Source organism: Lycium barbarum, chromosome 6 (genome assembly GCF_019175385.1).
Source record: "Lycium barbarum isolate Lr01 chromosome 6, ASM1917538v2, whole genome shotgun sequence".
Classification (NCBI taxonomy): domain Eukaryota; kingdom Viridiplantae; phylum Streptophyta; class Magnoliopsida; order Solanales; family Solanaceae; genus Lycium; species Lycium barbarum.
In genome coordinates, this window is record NC_083342.1 from 97,918,595 (window position 1) to 97,937,848 (window position 19,254).

At 37.5% G+C, this 19,254-nt stretch overlaps 2 protein-coding genes across 2 annotated transcripts; one reads left to right on the forward strand and one right to left on the reverse strand.

Moving 5' to 3' along the window:
• Nucleotides 1-736: 736 nt before the first annotated feature.
• LOC132644958 (uncharacterized) lies at nt 737-5,866 on the forward strand. The gene is made up of 6 exons (XM_060361653.1): nt 737-937; nt 1,024-1,090; nt 3,765-3,909; nt 4,008-4,322; nt 4,408-4,667; nt 5,307-5,866. Exons 1-6 carry the CDS (start codon nt 754-756, stop codon nt 5,575-5,577), a joined length of 1,242 nt encoding a protein of 413 aa, XP_060217636.1. The 5' UTR covers nt 737-753; the 3' UTR covers nt 5,578-5,866.
• Nucleotides 5,867-7,156: 1,290 nt separating this feature from the next.
• Nucleotides 7,157-12,941, reverse strand: LOC132644959 (uncharacterized). Its single transcript, XM_060361654.1, has 3 exons — nt 12,649-12,941; nt 11,457-11,554; nt 7,157-7,880 (listed from the first exon to the last, which is right to left on the reverse strand). Exons 1-3 carry the CDS (start codon nt 12,799-12,801, stop codon nt 7,319-7,321), a joined length of 813 nt encoding a protein of 270 aa, XP_060217637.1. The 5' UTR covers nt 12,802-12,941; the 3' UTR covers nt 7,157-7,318.
• Nucleotides 12,942-19,254: the final 6,313 nt, after the last annotated feature.

The window sequence follows — 19,254 nt, forward strand, 5'->3', positions numbered from 1 at the left end:
AAACTTCTTACTTCATAAAAATAAAAAGAAATAATAATAAAAAAAAGCATTTTATAACATATTTTTCAATTCAATTTTTCACCACTATGTCCGCATCCTTTTCTAGATATAACAGGTTGAAATCTCTTATAATTTCATTTTGTTTTTTAATGGAATAACTCAATGGATAAAAGGTTTACATGCTATGCACAAGTTCATTACCTTCAGGATCCTTTCTTACTCCCCATTATTAGCTATATGGAAAATGATAAAAAATATTCTGGAACTATTTGAAATGGGCAAGATTTATCCTCTGTTAAGAGTTGGGTTCAAAAATACCCTCGCCATTACGTTTTTGCTAGTTGGAGGGTATTTTTGAGTAAAAAACGTAATGGTGAAGGTATTTTTGAGCCAAAAACATAAAAGACGGTAAATCTGACCCATTTCGAATAGTTTAGGAATATTTTTGGCCCCATTTTCTTAGCTATATACTCCTTTTGTCTCAAATTTTGTCTTGCTTACTAAAAATAGTTATCTCAAATTATTTATCGTTTTAAAAGTTCAAGGCATAATTAATTATTTTTTCTCTATTTTATCCTTAGTAGACTTTTATTATTAATGTAGATTATACATAAATAAAATAAATTTTTAATAAAAAAAAATTATAATTTAAATATATATAAGTATAAAGTAGGTCAAACACCTCTTCTAAATTAATTTTTCTCAAAGGGCGTGTAAAAGAAAAAAACCACAAATAATTTGAGGCAAAGGAGTATGAAAAAGACGTACTTATTTAGGGTCTGCACGCAAAGTTTTAGGCAACATTTTTTTCTAGTATGTCAAACATTTAGTGGGTTAATATTTGTTGTTAATGAGTGTCCCTTGTTGCAAATGTTCATCTCACTTGTGAAAATGATGAAGCCAAGACTCGCTGCTTCAATTTATGCTCTAATGGCAGGTGAAAAAAATCTCCGTAAAACCCTAACATTTTACTTTTTTCCAAATAACTCCTTCCTTTCAAGACTTCATTTTTTCAAACCACAGGTGAATGTACCGGAATCTACAAAGCGGAATCTCAAACAATCAACGGTTTAGGACGAAGCTGTAGCAGGTAAAACACGCTTTAAAGTTAGTGATTTAATAGCTTTTAATTGGCAGTTAGACATACTCAGCGGAATTCCACAAGTGAGGTCCGGGAAGGTTAAGATGTAAGCAGACCTTACCCTACTTTTGTGGGGTAGAGAAGCTGTGTTTTTGATAGGTGAGACTGACAAAATAGCAATATATAAAACAAGTGCAGCCAGTGCTGAAGCCAGGATTTTTATTAAGGGGTTCAAAAATATGTAAAAGTAAACACATGAGGAAACCAAGTGGTTCAACATCTACTATGTATACATAAAAAAATAATTTTAACCTTGTATATACAATGTAATTTTTCGCCGAAAGAAGTTCATATGAACCCCTAGCCCCTTGCTGGCTCCGCCCCTGAGTTCATCAACAGATATTAATACACATCGGAGAAATGGAAACTACGACAAAGCCTAAAACATACTACTTGGAATACGACAACACTCTGTCGAAAAACTAAAATCGTTCTTCGGTGTGCCAATAGTAGGAGGATCAATACAGTATCTATAGCCGTTTTACAATTTTTATTCTGGTTATTTTTGCTAATTTAAACCATTTTTTACTAAAAAAAAATTCTATTTGTAATTCGTCTTGACTTTTTCATTATGGATTGCAGTTCATCTATTCGTTAACTTTTTATTGTTCATCATATAAATAGCAAGAGTTGGTTTGATTTGTGTGCTTGTTCTAGTTCGAAATCATTGGCCTATCCACAATGAGTTCAATCCTAGGTCACTTAGGAGTCGTTTGGTGTAAAAACAAGGTATCCTGGCGTTGTGCTACAATGATTAATAATGCAAGGATTAGTAATACAAAGATTACTTTTTATTGGGCATTTGGATCATTGAATTAAAAATTCGTTACACAATGTATAACTTCAACTTGTGGTTTGTTTAAACTGTATAAGGATTTTGAAAACGGTTTGAGGAGACCCACGAGGGTAGTTTTGGCATTTTGATTGTTTTATCTATGTATAACTCAAACATGGTATTGTTATAGTTGGGTTAGATTTTTTACCTATGTCGTTACAAAAATCGACTAAATTTTCCCCTATGGTGTAATGGCAAAGGCTTTCCAATACGTGGGGGTTTCTACAAAGCAAAAAGGTCAAATTTGCCTTTAAAACGTGCGAGATGGTCCAAATTTACGGCTTAACTTTGGAAAATGGTCCAGGGATCTCTATCTTACCTTTATCTTTACTACTTTTCCCCGTCACCATTTTACCTTTGCTAGAAGATCACCAGCCCTCAACCACTATAACTCCAACTTGACCATCATAATACTGCAAGTAATGATTTAGGAGTTGAATACCACGTATATGGGTTTGTTTTAGCATTGGGAGGTCGTTATGGAGTTGTGGCGCCGCTATTGGTGATGGAGTTTCAGCAGAGAGGTGGGAATTCTACTTGGTGGTGCAATTGATCGTTGCTTGAGTTCTATTTGGGTTGATTTGAGGCTTGAGGCGGTTAATATGATCTTGGGAAATAAAGACCTAGCTACTAGAAGTTATGAGTGTTGAAGAAGGCATTGTTGCCGCCAGAATAGTGACCATGTTCTTCAAAGTTCAACGGCAAATATGGACCATTTCACATAATTCACGGGCTAATTTGATCCTTTTCCTTTGTAAGAACGCCCACGTGTTAGAAAGCTTTCATCGTAAGTCAACAAGGGCAAATTTAGCCCGTTTTTGTAATGACAGAGTAGTTTTGACCCAAGCTATTAACAGAGGGCAAACTTAGACCATTTCGCAAAGTTCAAAAGGCAAGAAGTCTCATCAGCTTTAAGTAGTGTTATCCAAGCGCAAAAATCGTCTAAAGGTCCTTGCGCTTCAAGCACAAAGCGCAAATAAAGCGTGGGCTTTAATGAGAAACGGCTCAAATGAAGAAAAAATATGCTCCACGAATATGTATGTGTAGTCCAAGAATAATAATCAGAACATATGTATGAACAAAGTAATTGAAAAAATATTACGATAAAGTGAAGTATCAATTGTTTAGTGATGCATCTAAAAGGGAGCCTTGGCGTAACTGGTAAAGCTGCTGACATGTGACCAGGAGGTCACGGGTTCGCGCCGTGAAAACAACTTCTTGCAAAAATGTAGGGTAAGGTTGCGTACAATAGACCCTTGTGGTCCGGCCCTTCCCCGGACCCTAGAGCATAGCGGGAGCTTAGTGCACCGGGTTTCCCTTTAGTGATGCATCTTCAGAATTATTCTCATTGGCAAGGAATAGTATGCCTTAGAGCCTTGATGACGATACTGAAGCGCTCATAAAGCAAGGCGAAGCGCTCAACATATTATGCGCCTAGCTTCAGGGCTTAAGCGCGTTTTAAGAGTGCCTCTGACAACACTGGCTTTAAGTAATTATACTTTATATGAACATTGAAAACTATCTGGAGGTTTTAGGTGGGATAATATAATCTAGTAAGATGGGCAGGTACATGAGAAATGCCACTTTGGGTCATAAAAGTTGGGAGGCAAAGAAAGGAGAAAAAAAAAAAGCTTGGTGTTTTGTTTGTGCCCTCTCTTCCCTGCTAGCTCAACCTGTGGATTCTCCTGATTGTGGATTTTATAGATATTATTATTCTGACCATTCAAGACCAAATATCATGCTATCTAATTGATTATTGTGCTATTCTTACACCTTTAAGTTAACCAGCTTCCAGTTCCAAAGGTTTAAGAGCTCAGAGGGTTTACTATTTAAAGTCCATGATGATGATAATGACTTCTCAGACCTGGGTCCTCCAGTAGAAAGAGCTATTGGGCAGCTGAAGTTAGTGACGGAGAAGACTGATCATTTTCGGGTATGCTTTTCTGGTTTTATTTATAGCATAGGACTTCTTATCATTGGGTATGTGGAACTGATTTGCTTGAAGCTTTTACCATTACATTTTGATCTCAGAAACTTGATAATGGTAGAAAAGTATCATCTCACAAGTCTCGCAGCGAAAGCAAGCAACACATAAATAGTAGAATCTTAACTCTTGTTAAACCTCGTCAAAGTGAGGTTGGTAATGGTGATGATGCTTCTGGATCGACATATACAGCTTCAGATGCTGCTAATATGAATGGTCGGAGGTCAATCTCAGTTGGAAATGTACCTTCTACCATCACACCTTCTCAGCTTGTAGAAGCAGTTTCAGTCTTCGGAAAGGTCTGCACTGCTTCAGTCAGGCATCTGTCTGATGGGCTTAACTGTTGGGACATCCAATTCGAGGTATGCTATTGATTTCTTGAAGTTCTGCCTTCAGCCCACTCAATGAGGAAAGTTTGTTTATTAACTGTTGTTAACTGTTGGCAAGAGCTTAGAATCCTGCAACAGAGCAATTAGAGCCGATGCGCTAACTGTTGGGAGTTATCGTCTTCCAATCCAACCTCTGAGGGCTTCTATGGTTGTTACTATCAGGATTGAGGACATTCCGAAAGATGCTTCCTTCGGTGAGATACATTCAATCTGTAAATCAGTTGGCACGACTGAAGGGTTGGCATGGGTAAGCAAGGATGGTGTAGATGCCTTATTTACAGTTGAAAATGACACAGAATCGGAATCGATCCTCAAAAAGTAAGTGGTAGTTCAACCTGGAATAACAGCTCTTATTGTTACTGCATTCATCTGTTTTCACTCTTGTGGGTTAGGGGGTTGGGTTCTTGTCCAGTATTTTGCAATCTCAAAAGTATAAAACTATTCTCCTGGTTTCCTTTTGGAAGTAGTTGGAGGAGAGAAATCAATCTAGAAACCACTTGCATCACCATTAATCATATTCCATATTGTTCCATGTAGTTTTTCAATGAGTCTTGCATTTATATGGCACGTTCAATCACAATAAAACACATGAAATAAAATTCAAATATCCTCACATCACCTTGTTGTTTCCTTTGTCTTTTTAATTTCTTCAGATCCGAGGGTCGAGGGTTGAACTTTTCAATTTCTTTGCATGTTCCGTATTGTTTGCATATGATGAACTATGAGAGACTGATATTGACATCTGGTCAGTTCATTTTATCTCTTAGCAGGACATACATTTTTTCCATTATTGGTGGACAGTTGATAACCTGTGATATGTCATCTATTATTTGGTCACGAATTTTAATTATGCCTTCTGAAATCAAATTGTTGATGTTTCCAATTTGCTCTTGCCTTTACTAGAATGGATGAGAATATACATGGTGTAAACTTGGTTATGTATTTTTCTTTTCTTAGGTTGAATGGTACTATGGTTGGAGGTCATTGCCTATCAGCTTTTTTACTACCTAGCAACTCATCATCTGCTTCCATGTCTGAAAATGAGGATGCTCGACGCAAGATGGCTTTACAAATTAACAGCTACTTGACAGAACTCAAAAGGCTACTTGGGAAAAAGGAGGAGGAATTTCCGGTGCTGAAAGTGCATATGGAGGATCTTCAGATGCTGCATGAGGGGATAATGCACCTTGAAGATCTGCCTTCTATAATTGATAAATCTGACAATTGATTCTTGATTGTCAAAACATCTTCTCTATTTAAGAAGTTCACTTGCTAACAACAGTCACTCTCTTCTAGCCTCTTCGTCTCCCCTTCCCACAAACCCTCATGTGCCTCCTCCTTGCCATTGCTTTTAGCTGCTGAAATGAACCTTTTGCAGCCTGTCCCATCTTGTAAAGGATTGGCTGCCCTAAGTTTAGCACCATCATATATGCAATATTGGTGCTGACGGCATCGAAATACTCAAGGGGCTTTTTGCAAATTATCCCTATATGAAATGTTAGTTGAATTTTCCCTTATGCATGTCCCTACTTTAATTTCTTAATTTTCCGATTTCATTTTCATATTTGCTGGACAGGGAAGCTTAACTAAGCTTCGCGTGACTATCCCATTAATAACGGGCATGGCTGTGTATTCTTGCGAGAGGAAGCAAACAACATATTGATGTCCTTTTGACCAACCGTAAGTCAAGAGCCCTTGTTGTTCTCTGCACTGTTTTACTGACTAATTTCTGTTAACTGAAAAAGCAATCACTGGAGGAACCCTCTAAAAAAAACTATTGGTTGATGATTTGTTTGTGATGGTTGTTACCATTGATTGTTTTCCGGTACTTGCTCTTCATTGCGTCTGGCTATCTCCTCCCCAAAATTCACTTCAGATTTCGTTGAACAAACTTGGATTATAGTTTCAAACTACCCAAATGCATGCAGCATTGGAAAGGAAAATTTGATTTGTAGAAGTTACGCATGGGAACTAAAGAAAGAAAAATGAAATACTCGGGGGTCACTTTTGGCACGCCCTGAATTTCGAGCTGGTTGAAGAGACTACTTCGTAAACATGAGGACCTATGGGAAGTACAGGAAATGAACAAATTTGAGGACAGAAGGAAATTGTAAAGTGGATCGCATTAAAGGAAAAGGAAATCGATTTGCCTGAATCTACTGTGATTGAGTCTTTTGACAAAGAGTAATGGTTTGTTGGCTTGATCTCATGAATTTGGTGGCAGTGTAAAGTCGTTGTTTGACAAGTAGGAAATTGGAAGTCAGAACTGCTCTAATTCGGTTAACATACCTTTAAATACCTTGATTTATACGACTAACATGACAAAACCACAAAGAAAAAAGAAGAAAGCATCGACTGAAGACTTTGCCTGGTCGCTTTGGTCTCTATCCATAATTCCACTAGTTGGTTAATTTTTGCACACGTGCAATCCGAACCTTGTTTCGTCTGCTAAAACTCTACGATTCAATTTATTGTCCAAGCTAGGCGAATATCCATTCAACCTTCTCCTGAGCTAGAATAAACATCTATGTAACATCAAATTGGAAATAAAGTTTCTCTAGTTCTTCCACGTACTTGATTAATGACGAACAATAAATCAATCTCTCAGACGCCTTATCATCATAATTCATACCACATTGAGAGATCTAGTTAGCGTGCAGTTTCTACCACGGAATGAATATTTATTTGGTTGATTGCTGAGACATTTTCTATACTTCTGCTATTGTTAACATATTTTGCCAATCCAAAAATAAGTTTTGAGAGTGGAGTGGCATGGGACAGGATAGTGAAAGAAGACGAGAAAAGAATGATAAAGAAAGGGAACTGTGTTAACAGAGGGTCATGGAACAGGACTGTTTTCTGAAAGTTGTTAACTTTGAGCATAAGGGGTACAAGCCATTCACTGATAGTTCTAGTTGTACACAACCACCTTACTTGAAGTTCTCATTAAGGTCAGGGACACATTGTGTTTAATCTACAGGTTCATCTCCTTTCGGTCCCATATTCAAAATTCTACAGGGATCATCCCCATTTTCAGGTGCTGATTCACTCATTGCGGAGCATTGTTCAATCTTATATTCCCTCTCATCAACTAAAGACTTCATGTAAGAACAAGGCCGGTCCTCGGTCTCCATATGACTAGGCTCCTGCCCTGGAGTAAAATGCAATTCAAATGATGATGGTCCAGGAGGTTGAGTCCTCATTTGCACGGACCGCAGAAGTGCAGCTCTCCTTAAGTCAGCAGAGTGGCATATGTCACTGGGTGATGATGGAAATCGACCCTCAGAATCAGAGCCTCGTTGACGAGGCTGTGAGGATGTGGCAGCAGGGAAGTTGCAGGAATGTGACGGGTATGATGTGGAGGGAGGGCCTGATGAGAACCCATTCAATGGTCTGTGATATCGGTAGGGCGAGACTGGACTAGTAGGTGTGCTCTCAGGTTGGGGGGAGCTAGTATTTGTCAAAGGTTCATAGCATCTCGAGTCATCTGAATCTTCTGACATTGGGGAATATTGAAAGGACATCTCGTCCCTGAAAAACAAACATAACAAGTCAAACAAAACTTGATTACAAAGAAGCAAGGAGACAGGCAAACTACAGGATCTTAAATCTTAATATGTTAATACATTTCATATAAGCTTTTACAGGCACATTGTCAAGTCGAAATAGTTAGGACATCCAAATCTAAGAAGAACTCAGGGAGTCCATCTCTACAGGTGATTCACGGAGAGATAAATCAAAATTAAATGTTTTAATGCTTCACAAAAGTAAACAGATCCAAAAGCATATGCATGATGATAGATTGCTCTATCTACAGATTCCACCCATTAGTTTGTGTATGTCTTTCTCATCATATGTGGTTCTGGAAGGGATTAAGAAAATCTCCCCAGACACTAAACTGGACCAAAATGACCAAGACTTCACAGAGCATAAAATTTGAAACAGATTTTTGCACGATTCGTGCTGTTTATTTAACAGTAGACTACAGTATCCTTGACATTTGCATGGTGCATTAATTTTCTTGCAACAATATATAAGGCAAGTCACCCGCTTTTAAGATTTTGGAACAACAAAACCATACAGCGGTGACCCCTCTATTTCACTTCAAAATCAAATGACGATATGGTCTGTACTTCCTTGCCAACCATTTTTTCCTCTAAACTCCAAGTGCCGCGACAGAAGACACCGACAGAGGAGTCACTGCTTGTTTCATCTAGAAATCTTTTTATATGTTCCCACTGTTGGTGTATGTAAAGTTCTCAACGCTTTTCACTTTTCGCAACAGAATTGCTCTAACAGGCAGTACAAGGTTTCATAGAATCATAGTAGAGGAATCTAACTATGATCACCACAGAATCAGCGAAGACTAGTCAATCTCTTAAGAAGGACATGAGACAGCTGCCAGATGACATCTACTAACTCTAGTTTTCTGTCATTCATCATTCCAAAAAGAGCTGTCACCTTTTGAACGTCCATTTCTACACGTTTTGAGGGTTCTTTGACAATACATAAACTAATTTATCTGTCAAAGATGCACAGACATGAAACTGACAAGGCAGAATCCCGCACCACAGTATATCCACTTGCAATTAGACCCATAGAAACTGCCGTCCCATACTATTGGGTTTCATCAGTTTACGGATCTTAAGGGTGTTTTTAACACACTCCTACGTAGGACCAACTCCTATAGCTTAATATTATGGCGATGAAATTCAAGAAGTCAAATGTGTGAATGCATAATGCGTATGGGCCTTTTTCTACAAGGAAAATATGTTTAAGAAAAGTTTGGCATAGCAAAAAGTTGAGGTGACTACTATGCTTCTTACCGTGTTTGTTTAATGCTTCCCACTTACAGAGTAACATACTAGAAAAGGGAACCTTTAGAAGATGATGATGATGCAAAGATTGAGGGACTTGTGACTTAGGTCACAGGTTCAAGCCTCGCACCATGCAAACTAAGCCTGGTATTCAAGTGGAGGAAGGTAGAGGAGCAAGTGCATTATCCCCGAGTTTCAAAGGCTGTCGTTGGTCCCAAGGGTTGGCCCAGACGGATTTCTCGGTCATAATATTGTTTAATAAGGCAGGTAAGTTTCAATTGAAAATTGGAAATGGGCAGGACAACTACATAAATTATGCAAGTCGTGAAAGTTATTGGATGTTGAAGTCCCCATATAGACATAAAATAGTTTACTTGTTATAGAACACTGTTGCAGCACACAATGCTTCTATTTACATTTTCTCAATTCGGAGGAGGGTGCTTGACCAAAATACACCAATAGTTCGATTTGTAACCAGCATCAACTAAAGCATAGACTGCCTGAAAACAATTGATGTACATAATAGAAGAAGAAAAGCAACTTCTCTGTCTGCTTTCATTCTTGCTCTCTCTCCATTTAACTGCAGTCCTCTCAAAAAAGAAAAGTTTTAGCATAATTCATTGATGTCCATAGAAAAAGAAAGTTCATGACTAGGTTTTCTAACCAATATCTTATTTCTGTTGTGACCAAACTAAGCAATAATTGGTATTACTCTGTTATTTCAGAAACTAAACAGAACTTCTAACATTAAAACGTATCTCTGGGTTGCATACAGGAGTAGTTCGTCAGTAGTGAATGATACAAAGTAGCTTCTATGAGTGGCTAATATTGAAGGTAGGGGTTTGAGTGTTCAATTTAAGTGAAAAGTACTCAAATGAAACTATTCAAAACCTATGGAACCTTTGTCAAAGATAGCTCGTAAACAGGGGCGGATGTAGCCTGTCGGCTACGGGTTCATCTGAACCCATAATTTCCAACATGAAATATGGATATGTATGTAAAAACCTACTTAAATCTTAGTAACTATTAGATTTGAACCCGTAATTTTAATGTTACAATGAATTCAATGCTGAGCATTTTAAAAGTTGAACCCATTAAATTTAAATTGTGGATCTGCCTCTGGTTGTAAAAGACTACACACAAATAGTACGTCCCAACATCAACATTTAGGTAGAGGTATCAATAGATCTCTTTCTGAACAATAAAGTGCTTCCCAAGACTCAGCTTTGTAAGAAGAAAAAGTTAAGCTTGGTTTTCAGTGGACTTATAGATCTTCTTGAGTCAAGGTTGATACAATAACGAGCTCACTGGCAAGGATGGAAGGAGAGAGGTTTCAATTAGAATCCCCATCATGCACCAAACCTTCCTTCGATTAAAATTACAGTAAGATAAACCTAGAATAATCACAGCGAGAAAGAGAGTAAAGAGCCTAGAGGTAAATGCCATTTACCAGGAAAGCAACCTCCTGTCCGCCACAGAAATTCTTCCTTTTCTTTCTCTCTCTCTCTCTCTTTTTTTCTTTTTTTTTTTTTAATAAGAGAAAAAAAACTTAAAGCACAAAAATGCATTAATGTAGAAACAGTAAAATATCCAAAATGCAATGTACATATGGAGGACTTCTTCACTTTAAACACAATCACATGTCAATGGACTATCATGAACATCTAACTTGATAAGGATTTGCACTTACAGAATAAGCTTAAGGTCATAGCGCCATTACAGACCTATGCTGCTCGAACTCTTAAACGTCGACGGGTGCATGTTGGATCCTTCAAAAAGTAGTGCATTTTTTGGAGGATCCGACACGGATACGACAGCATTTTCTAGAGCCCGAGCAACATAGTTTTAGACTTCCAGCAATAACTGAAGTTGAATTAAGTTGGACCAAAAGTAACTCTCTCCATATAATGAGAAACAGAAATTTCTCCCATCCTTAACTATGTGGCGGACCCAGGATTCAATGGTTTTGAGCACCTTAAAATCAACAAAAAATATATTGCTTTGAGTAGGATTCAAACTCGACTCCTTCATGACTTAGCCTAAAGCCTACAACCTTTTAACCAGAGCACCAAGACAACCTTTTAACCAGAGCACCAAGATCTTTTATTGCTTTCTGGGTGCTGTTTTTTACTTCATACCAAAATTTCAATATTTTCTATATGTCTACATAGAGTATCTGCCACGGTTAATGGGTGCTGGAGCAGCAAAAATTAGTACATGGGTCCGCCCCTGACTATGTGTTAAAATCTGTATAATTTTCTGTCTTCCAAAATAGTACAAAATTCATCACCTGATATAGAGCGTGTTTTCGGATCTTGACGGAGAATCCACTATATTATCTGGTAGATTGTCTCCCACTGTCAATCCATTTAAACTCGACGCCATTATCTGCAAATTCCTCAATTTAATTCAGAAATAGCAAAAGCAGCTAAGATATGAAGGCAGAAATCACAGGCAAAGCACACGCATTTCCATCGATAGCAACAAGTGCAACTTCAAAAGTTACAATTAACATAAGAATGACAACAAAAAATTTATCAAACATTTGTATACTTTTTTTTTTACCTTGTTAAAAAAGCGCCATCCTTTTAACAATCAATCAGCCACATCTCAATCCTAAACTAGGTGTAATTAACTATTTGCATCTCTTTATCCAACTCTCTGCTCAAACCAATTTCATTCCAAGAAAAGCACTACATTTTTTAGAATTCAATACTCTAATAAATTTGAACTCTCGAAAGCTACTCCCTCTCTTTCCTTTTTTGGTAACTCTTTAATTTCAACTTTCCATGTGGCATGTTTTAGAACACAAGATTAAAGGTCATTTTAGTACATTCTACATATACTTAATTTAAGACCACAAGATTCAAAATTCTTCTATACTTTCTTAAACTCCGTACTAAGTCAAAACAGACAAACAAACTGAAACAGAGAGAGTACATAGAAATAAAATGGTGTCAAAAGACTGTTACGGAAATTGGGATTTAGAGAGTACTTCCTCCGGTTCATAATAATTGTCCACTTAGCCTTTTTATCAGGTTCAAATTAAGCACGTAAGAAAAAGAAATTAATTATTTTCTTTCAAATTTACCCCTATTTAGATAAGTGAGTTTTTATGTAATCAAGACACTATATTAATTAGGTAGTAGTATTTAGCTAAGGTAGTTTAGCCAAAATACACTTTTCTCTTTAGTCTACCCTTAATAATGAAATGATTTACAATCATACAAATATTTGTGATTTGTTGTAAACATAAGTTTCAAAAGTCTTACTATTTTATTTTTCAAGCTCCGTGTCTAGTCAAAATATATCACATGAATTGAGGCGGAAAGATTAAAGGGTGTGCTAAAGGCTAGGTGGACATTTATTATGAACCGGAGGGAGTATATATTAACAAAATCGACGAGTTTCTAATTCCACGTCCACATACACATTAAAAAAAAAAAAAAAAAGAGTAGATATAGAGAAGGGGGCATTTTCACCTCACTAAGATAACGTTTGTGAGAGTGGAGATTATCCACATAAACTTCATCTTCTGGGTCTCTATTTCTCTTATTATTACCACTCGGTGATGACGTGGCTGATGATGCGATCGCCGGAGCAGATGACGGCGACGAACCCGTATCCGAGCCCATTATCCGAATGTGAAAACGGATCCTTTTTTTTTCCCCCTGTTTGTTGAGTTCAAATGTCAGGAGTGATGAAAAGTAGAAAACTGATTAAAGCAAAACTAAAAGTTAACGGCTTTAATTATCCAAAAAGGTGAATATGAAAATGAAAAGAATTTCCCATGTTGCTTGAAATTATGCCAGGTCATTGTCCACTTGTCAAAGCATGAATGTAAGCCCATTAATTTACGGGCTTGGGCCTTTAACTTTAAGGGTCATTCGCCTATTTCGGGGTGGTCTTTAATATTTGTCCCTCAAATTTGTGATCTTTATTTTTTGTCCTTCAATAGTTTTGGCGAGGTATAAGTTTAGATTTCGCTCGACAAAAGTTTAAATTTAACTTCGGTTTATGTATCATAACATCCCACAAATTATATCAAACAAGCCAAAACTTTCAACACTTAACATAATCTGAAAACTGACATAAGTTTAGATTTCGCTCAGCAAAGTTTACATTTAGTAGGCGTTTGGCCATGAAAACAAAAAATTAGTCACTTTATTTGGAATTTTGAAGTTGGAGTTGTGTTTGGTTATCGTTTTTGCAAAGAATATTCGGTTGTTTGAATGTAATGAAAGTGACAAAAGTGAAAATAAGGTTTTTGGTGTCTATCAAATTCCATTGAAATTTTCATGATCAAACACTGATTTTCAAATAAAGTGAAAAAAAATCCAAAAAAAAAGTAAAAAAATTCTCATGACCAAACGGGCTAGCTTCAGCGGACATATTTGAAGTTTCAAAAATATATATTCGCAACTAAAATTAGGTTTATGTAGCTTATATTACCAATCTTCAGCTCTTCCGGTGTACTCAAACTATCTCAATAACACCCACTTAATTAAACTCAAATTTCATATTCGAAATTTAAGACTCATTTTTCAAGCTTTCAGCAATGATTATTTAATTGATTAAAACCCTTAAATGACTACGAAAGCAAAGTTTTTAAAGAGATGGTTGCACCCCTTATATGGCGTTATACAAAATTTTCAGCTTGTAAAGTAATTTCCCTCAAAAAACTGACATGTATATTTATCATCCATAGCAACTATTGATGCCAAATTAGTCAATGATTAGGTGTGGTAATAGTAGCTCAAAAAAATCGGCATTTGTTTCAACTCTTCCTAAACCCAGAATTGAAGAATGCAATTGAGCCAACAAGGTGACTGTGGCCAACTGCAGAAGCTGCAGCCCCTCTCCTCCATTTCGCTGTTTGAGGATCACCCAAAACGTATCCGAAATCAACCTGGAAAACGTCATAATTCTTTATATATCACGTGTGTATATTACACATATTTTATGGGTATACATTGATATATATGATGTACTAGAGATACACGAATATACATGGAAGATATACACAAATATATAAAAGGGATATACACTAATATACATAGAATATGGGAAGATGGAGTTTCTTCCCTCAAATTGCAAGAGTGATAAGATATGATCTAGTTTCACATATTAAGGGTTTGTCTGGTATGAAAATGATTTTCAAAAAATAAGTTACTTTTTGACAATTAAATATACAAAATACTTTGGGAAAATTTCACTTATAAACAATTTATGGGTCAAATTTACATATTCATAGCCCATATTTTAAATTACAAACCTACAGCCCAACATTTCATGGCCCAACATGAATATTCACCTTTATACAACAATATACAACTTTATACACCTATTGTAGACAATATCTACACCTTGTATAAAAGTGTATAATAATGTATAAGACTAGTATACAATATTATACAAACTTATACAAGAGTTATTTATACATGAGGGGGTTTATACATAATGTATAAAGGGTGTTTATACACACTTCTACACCGTATAAAAGTGTATAATAGTGTATAAGAGGTATTTAAAACACTTATTGAAACCCAACCTAAGATCTAGTCCTTTGGCGCAGCCATCAGCGACGGCAACAGCAAAGTTTAACGAAACGCTAGATCTGGTTACTGTTGCCGTCGCCGGTGGCTGTGACGGTGACGGCAACGCCAACAGGTCCCTACACACCGACGACGACAACACCTTCCATAACCCGACGACGGCAACGACGCTACATGTAAAAACGGCGGCTAGAGCGGGTAAAAAAAGAAACATGGGCTAATCCGGGTAAATATTTTCTTCAACTTGTCATACAGTGTTATTTTCCCAAATACTTTTCATTAAAAAGGAAAAGTGTTGAAATATGATGTAATACGGGTGTATATCAAGTATATCACACTGTATATCAGTGTATACAGGCAGAGCTAGTTAAGTGAGTTCTTAGGTTAATAATTAGCTTGTGATTAGTTTTAATGATTAGATGACAACTGTCATTAGCTGTAACTGAATTCAGTTACATATGCACATTATATAAGTGCATGTGTACTATGTAATTATGGCTCGATCAATCAATAAAAAATATCTTCTTCTTCCTTCTTACTCTCGATCACACTAAAACCGCCATGGCAGTGTTGGGCTTCAGCTCAAGCTATTGAGCTCATAATTTGATACGGTATCAAAGCGGAGGTTCTTAGACTGACAACCGTGATCACAAACACTCCATTGGAGAGGAAAAATCGAGCAACAACAAAAAAATGGTTGATTTAACTGAAACTACAACGAATGTAACAATGGCAGTAGATCATGATCATCCACTTTATTTGCAAGCATCGGATGTACAAGGTTTAGTGTTAATTCCTACAAAACTCACTGGACCTGCAAATTATACATTGTGGAGTAGATCTATGTCTTTAGCTTTACGAGGAAAAGGAAATTTAGGATTCATTAATGGAACTTGTATAAAAAGTAAATACAAAGGAGAGTTAGAAGAACTATGGGAGAAATGCGATGCAATTGTGTTATCGTGCTGTTTTTAGTGAGTTAATACCTAGTATTGTGTATGCAACAAGTGCCAAACATATTTGGGATGAATTCAAGGAAAGGTTTGACTAGTCGAATCTCACTAGAATTTATCATCTAAGTCAGGAAATAGTGAATTTGAAGCAGGGAAATGATACAGTTACTGGTTACTACTCAAAAATGAAGGTGTTGTGGGATGAACTGGATGTCATGATACCTCTTCCATCATGTTGTGATAAGTCCAAACAATACACAAATCATCTCAAGTCTCAGAGATTGATACAGTTTCTCATGGGACTTAATGAGAGTTATAGTAGTATAAGGAGCAATTTACTTGCAAAATGCTCTGGTGTAATTGTGAATAAAGCTTATGAAGTTACCACATAAGAGGAAAGCCAAAGATTTATGGGTGTGATTGATGCACAAAGAGAGGTGTTGACCATGTATGCAGGAAAGCAGCAGGAATACATATACAAAAAACCAGTGATTGGAGAGCCACCATGTGGAGAATGTGGATACAAGGGACATAAAACAGTTGACTGCTACAGGCTGGTTGGTTACCCATCTGATTTCAAGAGCACGAAGAAGGGAGCACAAGCTACAGGACAAGCTAAGCATTTTGCCAATTCTGTCACAACTGATAATGCAGGAGAATGTCCTAAGAACACATCTGGTGGATTATTCACACCAAAGCAGTATCAGGAGGTCCTTGGCAAGCTGGATGGTGCTCTATTACCAATTGTGTTGCTAATATGGTATGACCTCTCTATTGTCCAAAGCCTATGAATAGATAGTAGATTCAGGAGCATCACACCACATCACTCCTTGTAAAGAACTGTTAACAGCTTTAAGAAGTCTGAATGAGCAACAACATAGTGCAGTACAAATTCCAAATGGTGATAAAACATCTATACTACACACAGGAGATGCTAAAATATTAGAAAACCACACAGTTAGTAATGTGTTACATGTACCTGAGTTCAAGTTTAATCTTCTATCAGTCTCAAAACTGACCAAGGAGCTGTGTTGTGCTGTGTATTTTTTGCCTGACTTCTGTGTGTTTCAGGGCCTCTTCAATGGCAAGGTGATAGGGATTGGTAGAGAAAGGAATGTCTTGTATATAATTCATGATACTGGACAAGTAAAATCACCTACAGTAAGCACTATTATGGCACCCTATAATAAAGATGGCAAGTTTTGGCACAAGAGGCTTGGTCATCCTTCACTGGTTGTGATGCAGCATATACCATTCTTGAAGGTTCATGCGGATGAAAGTGTTCAGCACAACTGTGATGTCTTGTCCCTTAGCTAAACATCAAAGTCTGAAATTTCCTCTTAGAGACAATAGAACTACTGCTTGCTTTCAGGTTGTACATTTAGATCTACGGGGACCCTATAAAAAACACACTTATGATAAGAAGCAGTTTTTTGTTATTATAGTAGATGATTTTAGTAGATACACTTGGATTTGTCTCATTCAGTATAAAGTTCAAGTGTATACTATGCTGCATGATTTCTTATGTTTAATAAAGACTTAGTTTGGGTGCAACGTTAAAGTGTTAAGGACTGATAATGGAACTGAGTTTTTTAACTCCAAATGTACTGAATAGCTTGTTGCTGGTGGTATTATACATCAATCTAGTTGTCCTTACACACCACAACAGGATGGTGTAGTTGAAAGGAAACACAAGCACATTCTTGAAGTTGCTAGAGCCTTAAGGTTTCAGAGTGTTGTTCCTATTCAATTTTGGGGTGACTGTGTGAGGATAGCAACTTATCTAATCAACAAATGGCCATCTCAGACATTGGGTGGTCTAAGTCCATATGAGTTTTTGTTTAAAAAACCTCCTATCTTATCTCATTTAAGAGTTTTTGGATGTCTGTGCTACACTAGTAAACTGCCTAGAGGTGATAAGTTTGACGAGAGAGCAAGGAGAAGTGTCCTATTAGGATACTCATAAACACAAAAAGTATATAGACTATATGACTTAAACTCTAAGGTCATATTCTTCAATAGAGATGTGACCTTTAGGGAAGACATCTTTGCTTTTAAGTCAACATCTTTCCTTTTAAGTCTGACTTGTCTGATTTGCAGGACGAGGATATATTTCATGTGTTACCATCTGAGATTGAGGAATCAGGGAGGCACATTAACCCTCCCCCTATCCCTGATAGTTTACAGGATGTTCTGCAACATTATATTCATGATGGAGTTCCAGTTGATCCTGATGTGTTAGATAGAATTGCTTCTCTTGATGCTGATCCTGCTGACACTGAAGAGACTGACACTAAAGAGAGTGAGCTGGGAGAACTTAATGGCAATGATGCTGACAATGTGGATGTAGCCATGCAGTTGAATGAAGTGCCAGTCCACTTTGAGGAGAATCAACTTGAGACACTTGTGCCTATATCACTTGAACATGACAATGAAGATGAAGAAGCTCAGGCAGAACAACAAGGCAGACCAAGCAGAACAGTAAAACCACTTGCTTGGCATGGTGATTATGTCATTACACACAAGCCAACAGGACACTGTTCATATCCCATAGGTGATCATATCTCATATGCTCACCTGCCTTCATCATATCAGGCCTATTTAAAGGCATTCTCAGCAGTAGCTAAGCCCAAATCCTTCAAGCAAGCCTCCACAGATGCATTGTGGATTGAGGCAATGCAAAAGGAGATAGATGCATTGGAAGAAAATAACACATGGAAACTGGTGACTCTACCACCAGGAAAACAGACTATAGGATCTAAGTGGGTATACAAGATCAAAATGAAGGCCAATGGGGAAGTAGATAAGTACAGGGCCAGATTGGTAGCAAAGGGATACACATAGAAAGAAGGATTGGATTACCATGAGACCTTTTCTCCAGTGGCAGAGATGGTGACAGTTAGGACTTTGATAAGTGTTGCAGCTGCAAATGACTGGGAACTGTTTCAAAGGGATGTAAATAATGCATTCTTGCAAGGAGATCTGGATGAAGAGGTATACATGTCATTACCATAAGTGTTACCCCCTCGTCTTCGTAGTGGTAGAACTTATGATTTCTCAGTTGGGTATGTCTTGGGAATTGAGACCTGAGCCCGAGGTTTGGAGATAGAAAGCGTCCTACCCCGTGTGCAATGGTACCAGCAGTAGTTCCTAGTGAACTACGGGGTTAAAAGTTGAACGAATCGAATCGACGCGATCTGAACCGAATTGGAAAAGTCTGCAGACACTAGTCGAGATCGACGGGTCGTCGAACCTGTCGATGGACCGTCGTTGTGCGGCGTTGATAGGGTTCCGCAACCCTGCATTCTGCAGGCGCAGGTCGACGAGCACGTTGACGGACCGTCGACACGTCGACGGGTCGTCGACCCGCTCGTCGAACCGGACCACTGAAACATTTAATTCTCCGAGTATAAATACATGGTCCACGACTTTGTCTTATTTCTCTCATTCCCAGATCAGAAAACCCTAATATTTTTCTCTCCCAGCATTTATGGCATAGTAGTGAAGATTTGACAAGACTCGGACCCCGTAAACCCGAGCTTGTGAAGAAGAGGGTTATTTCTAGGGTTTCTCCAAGAAT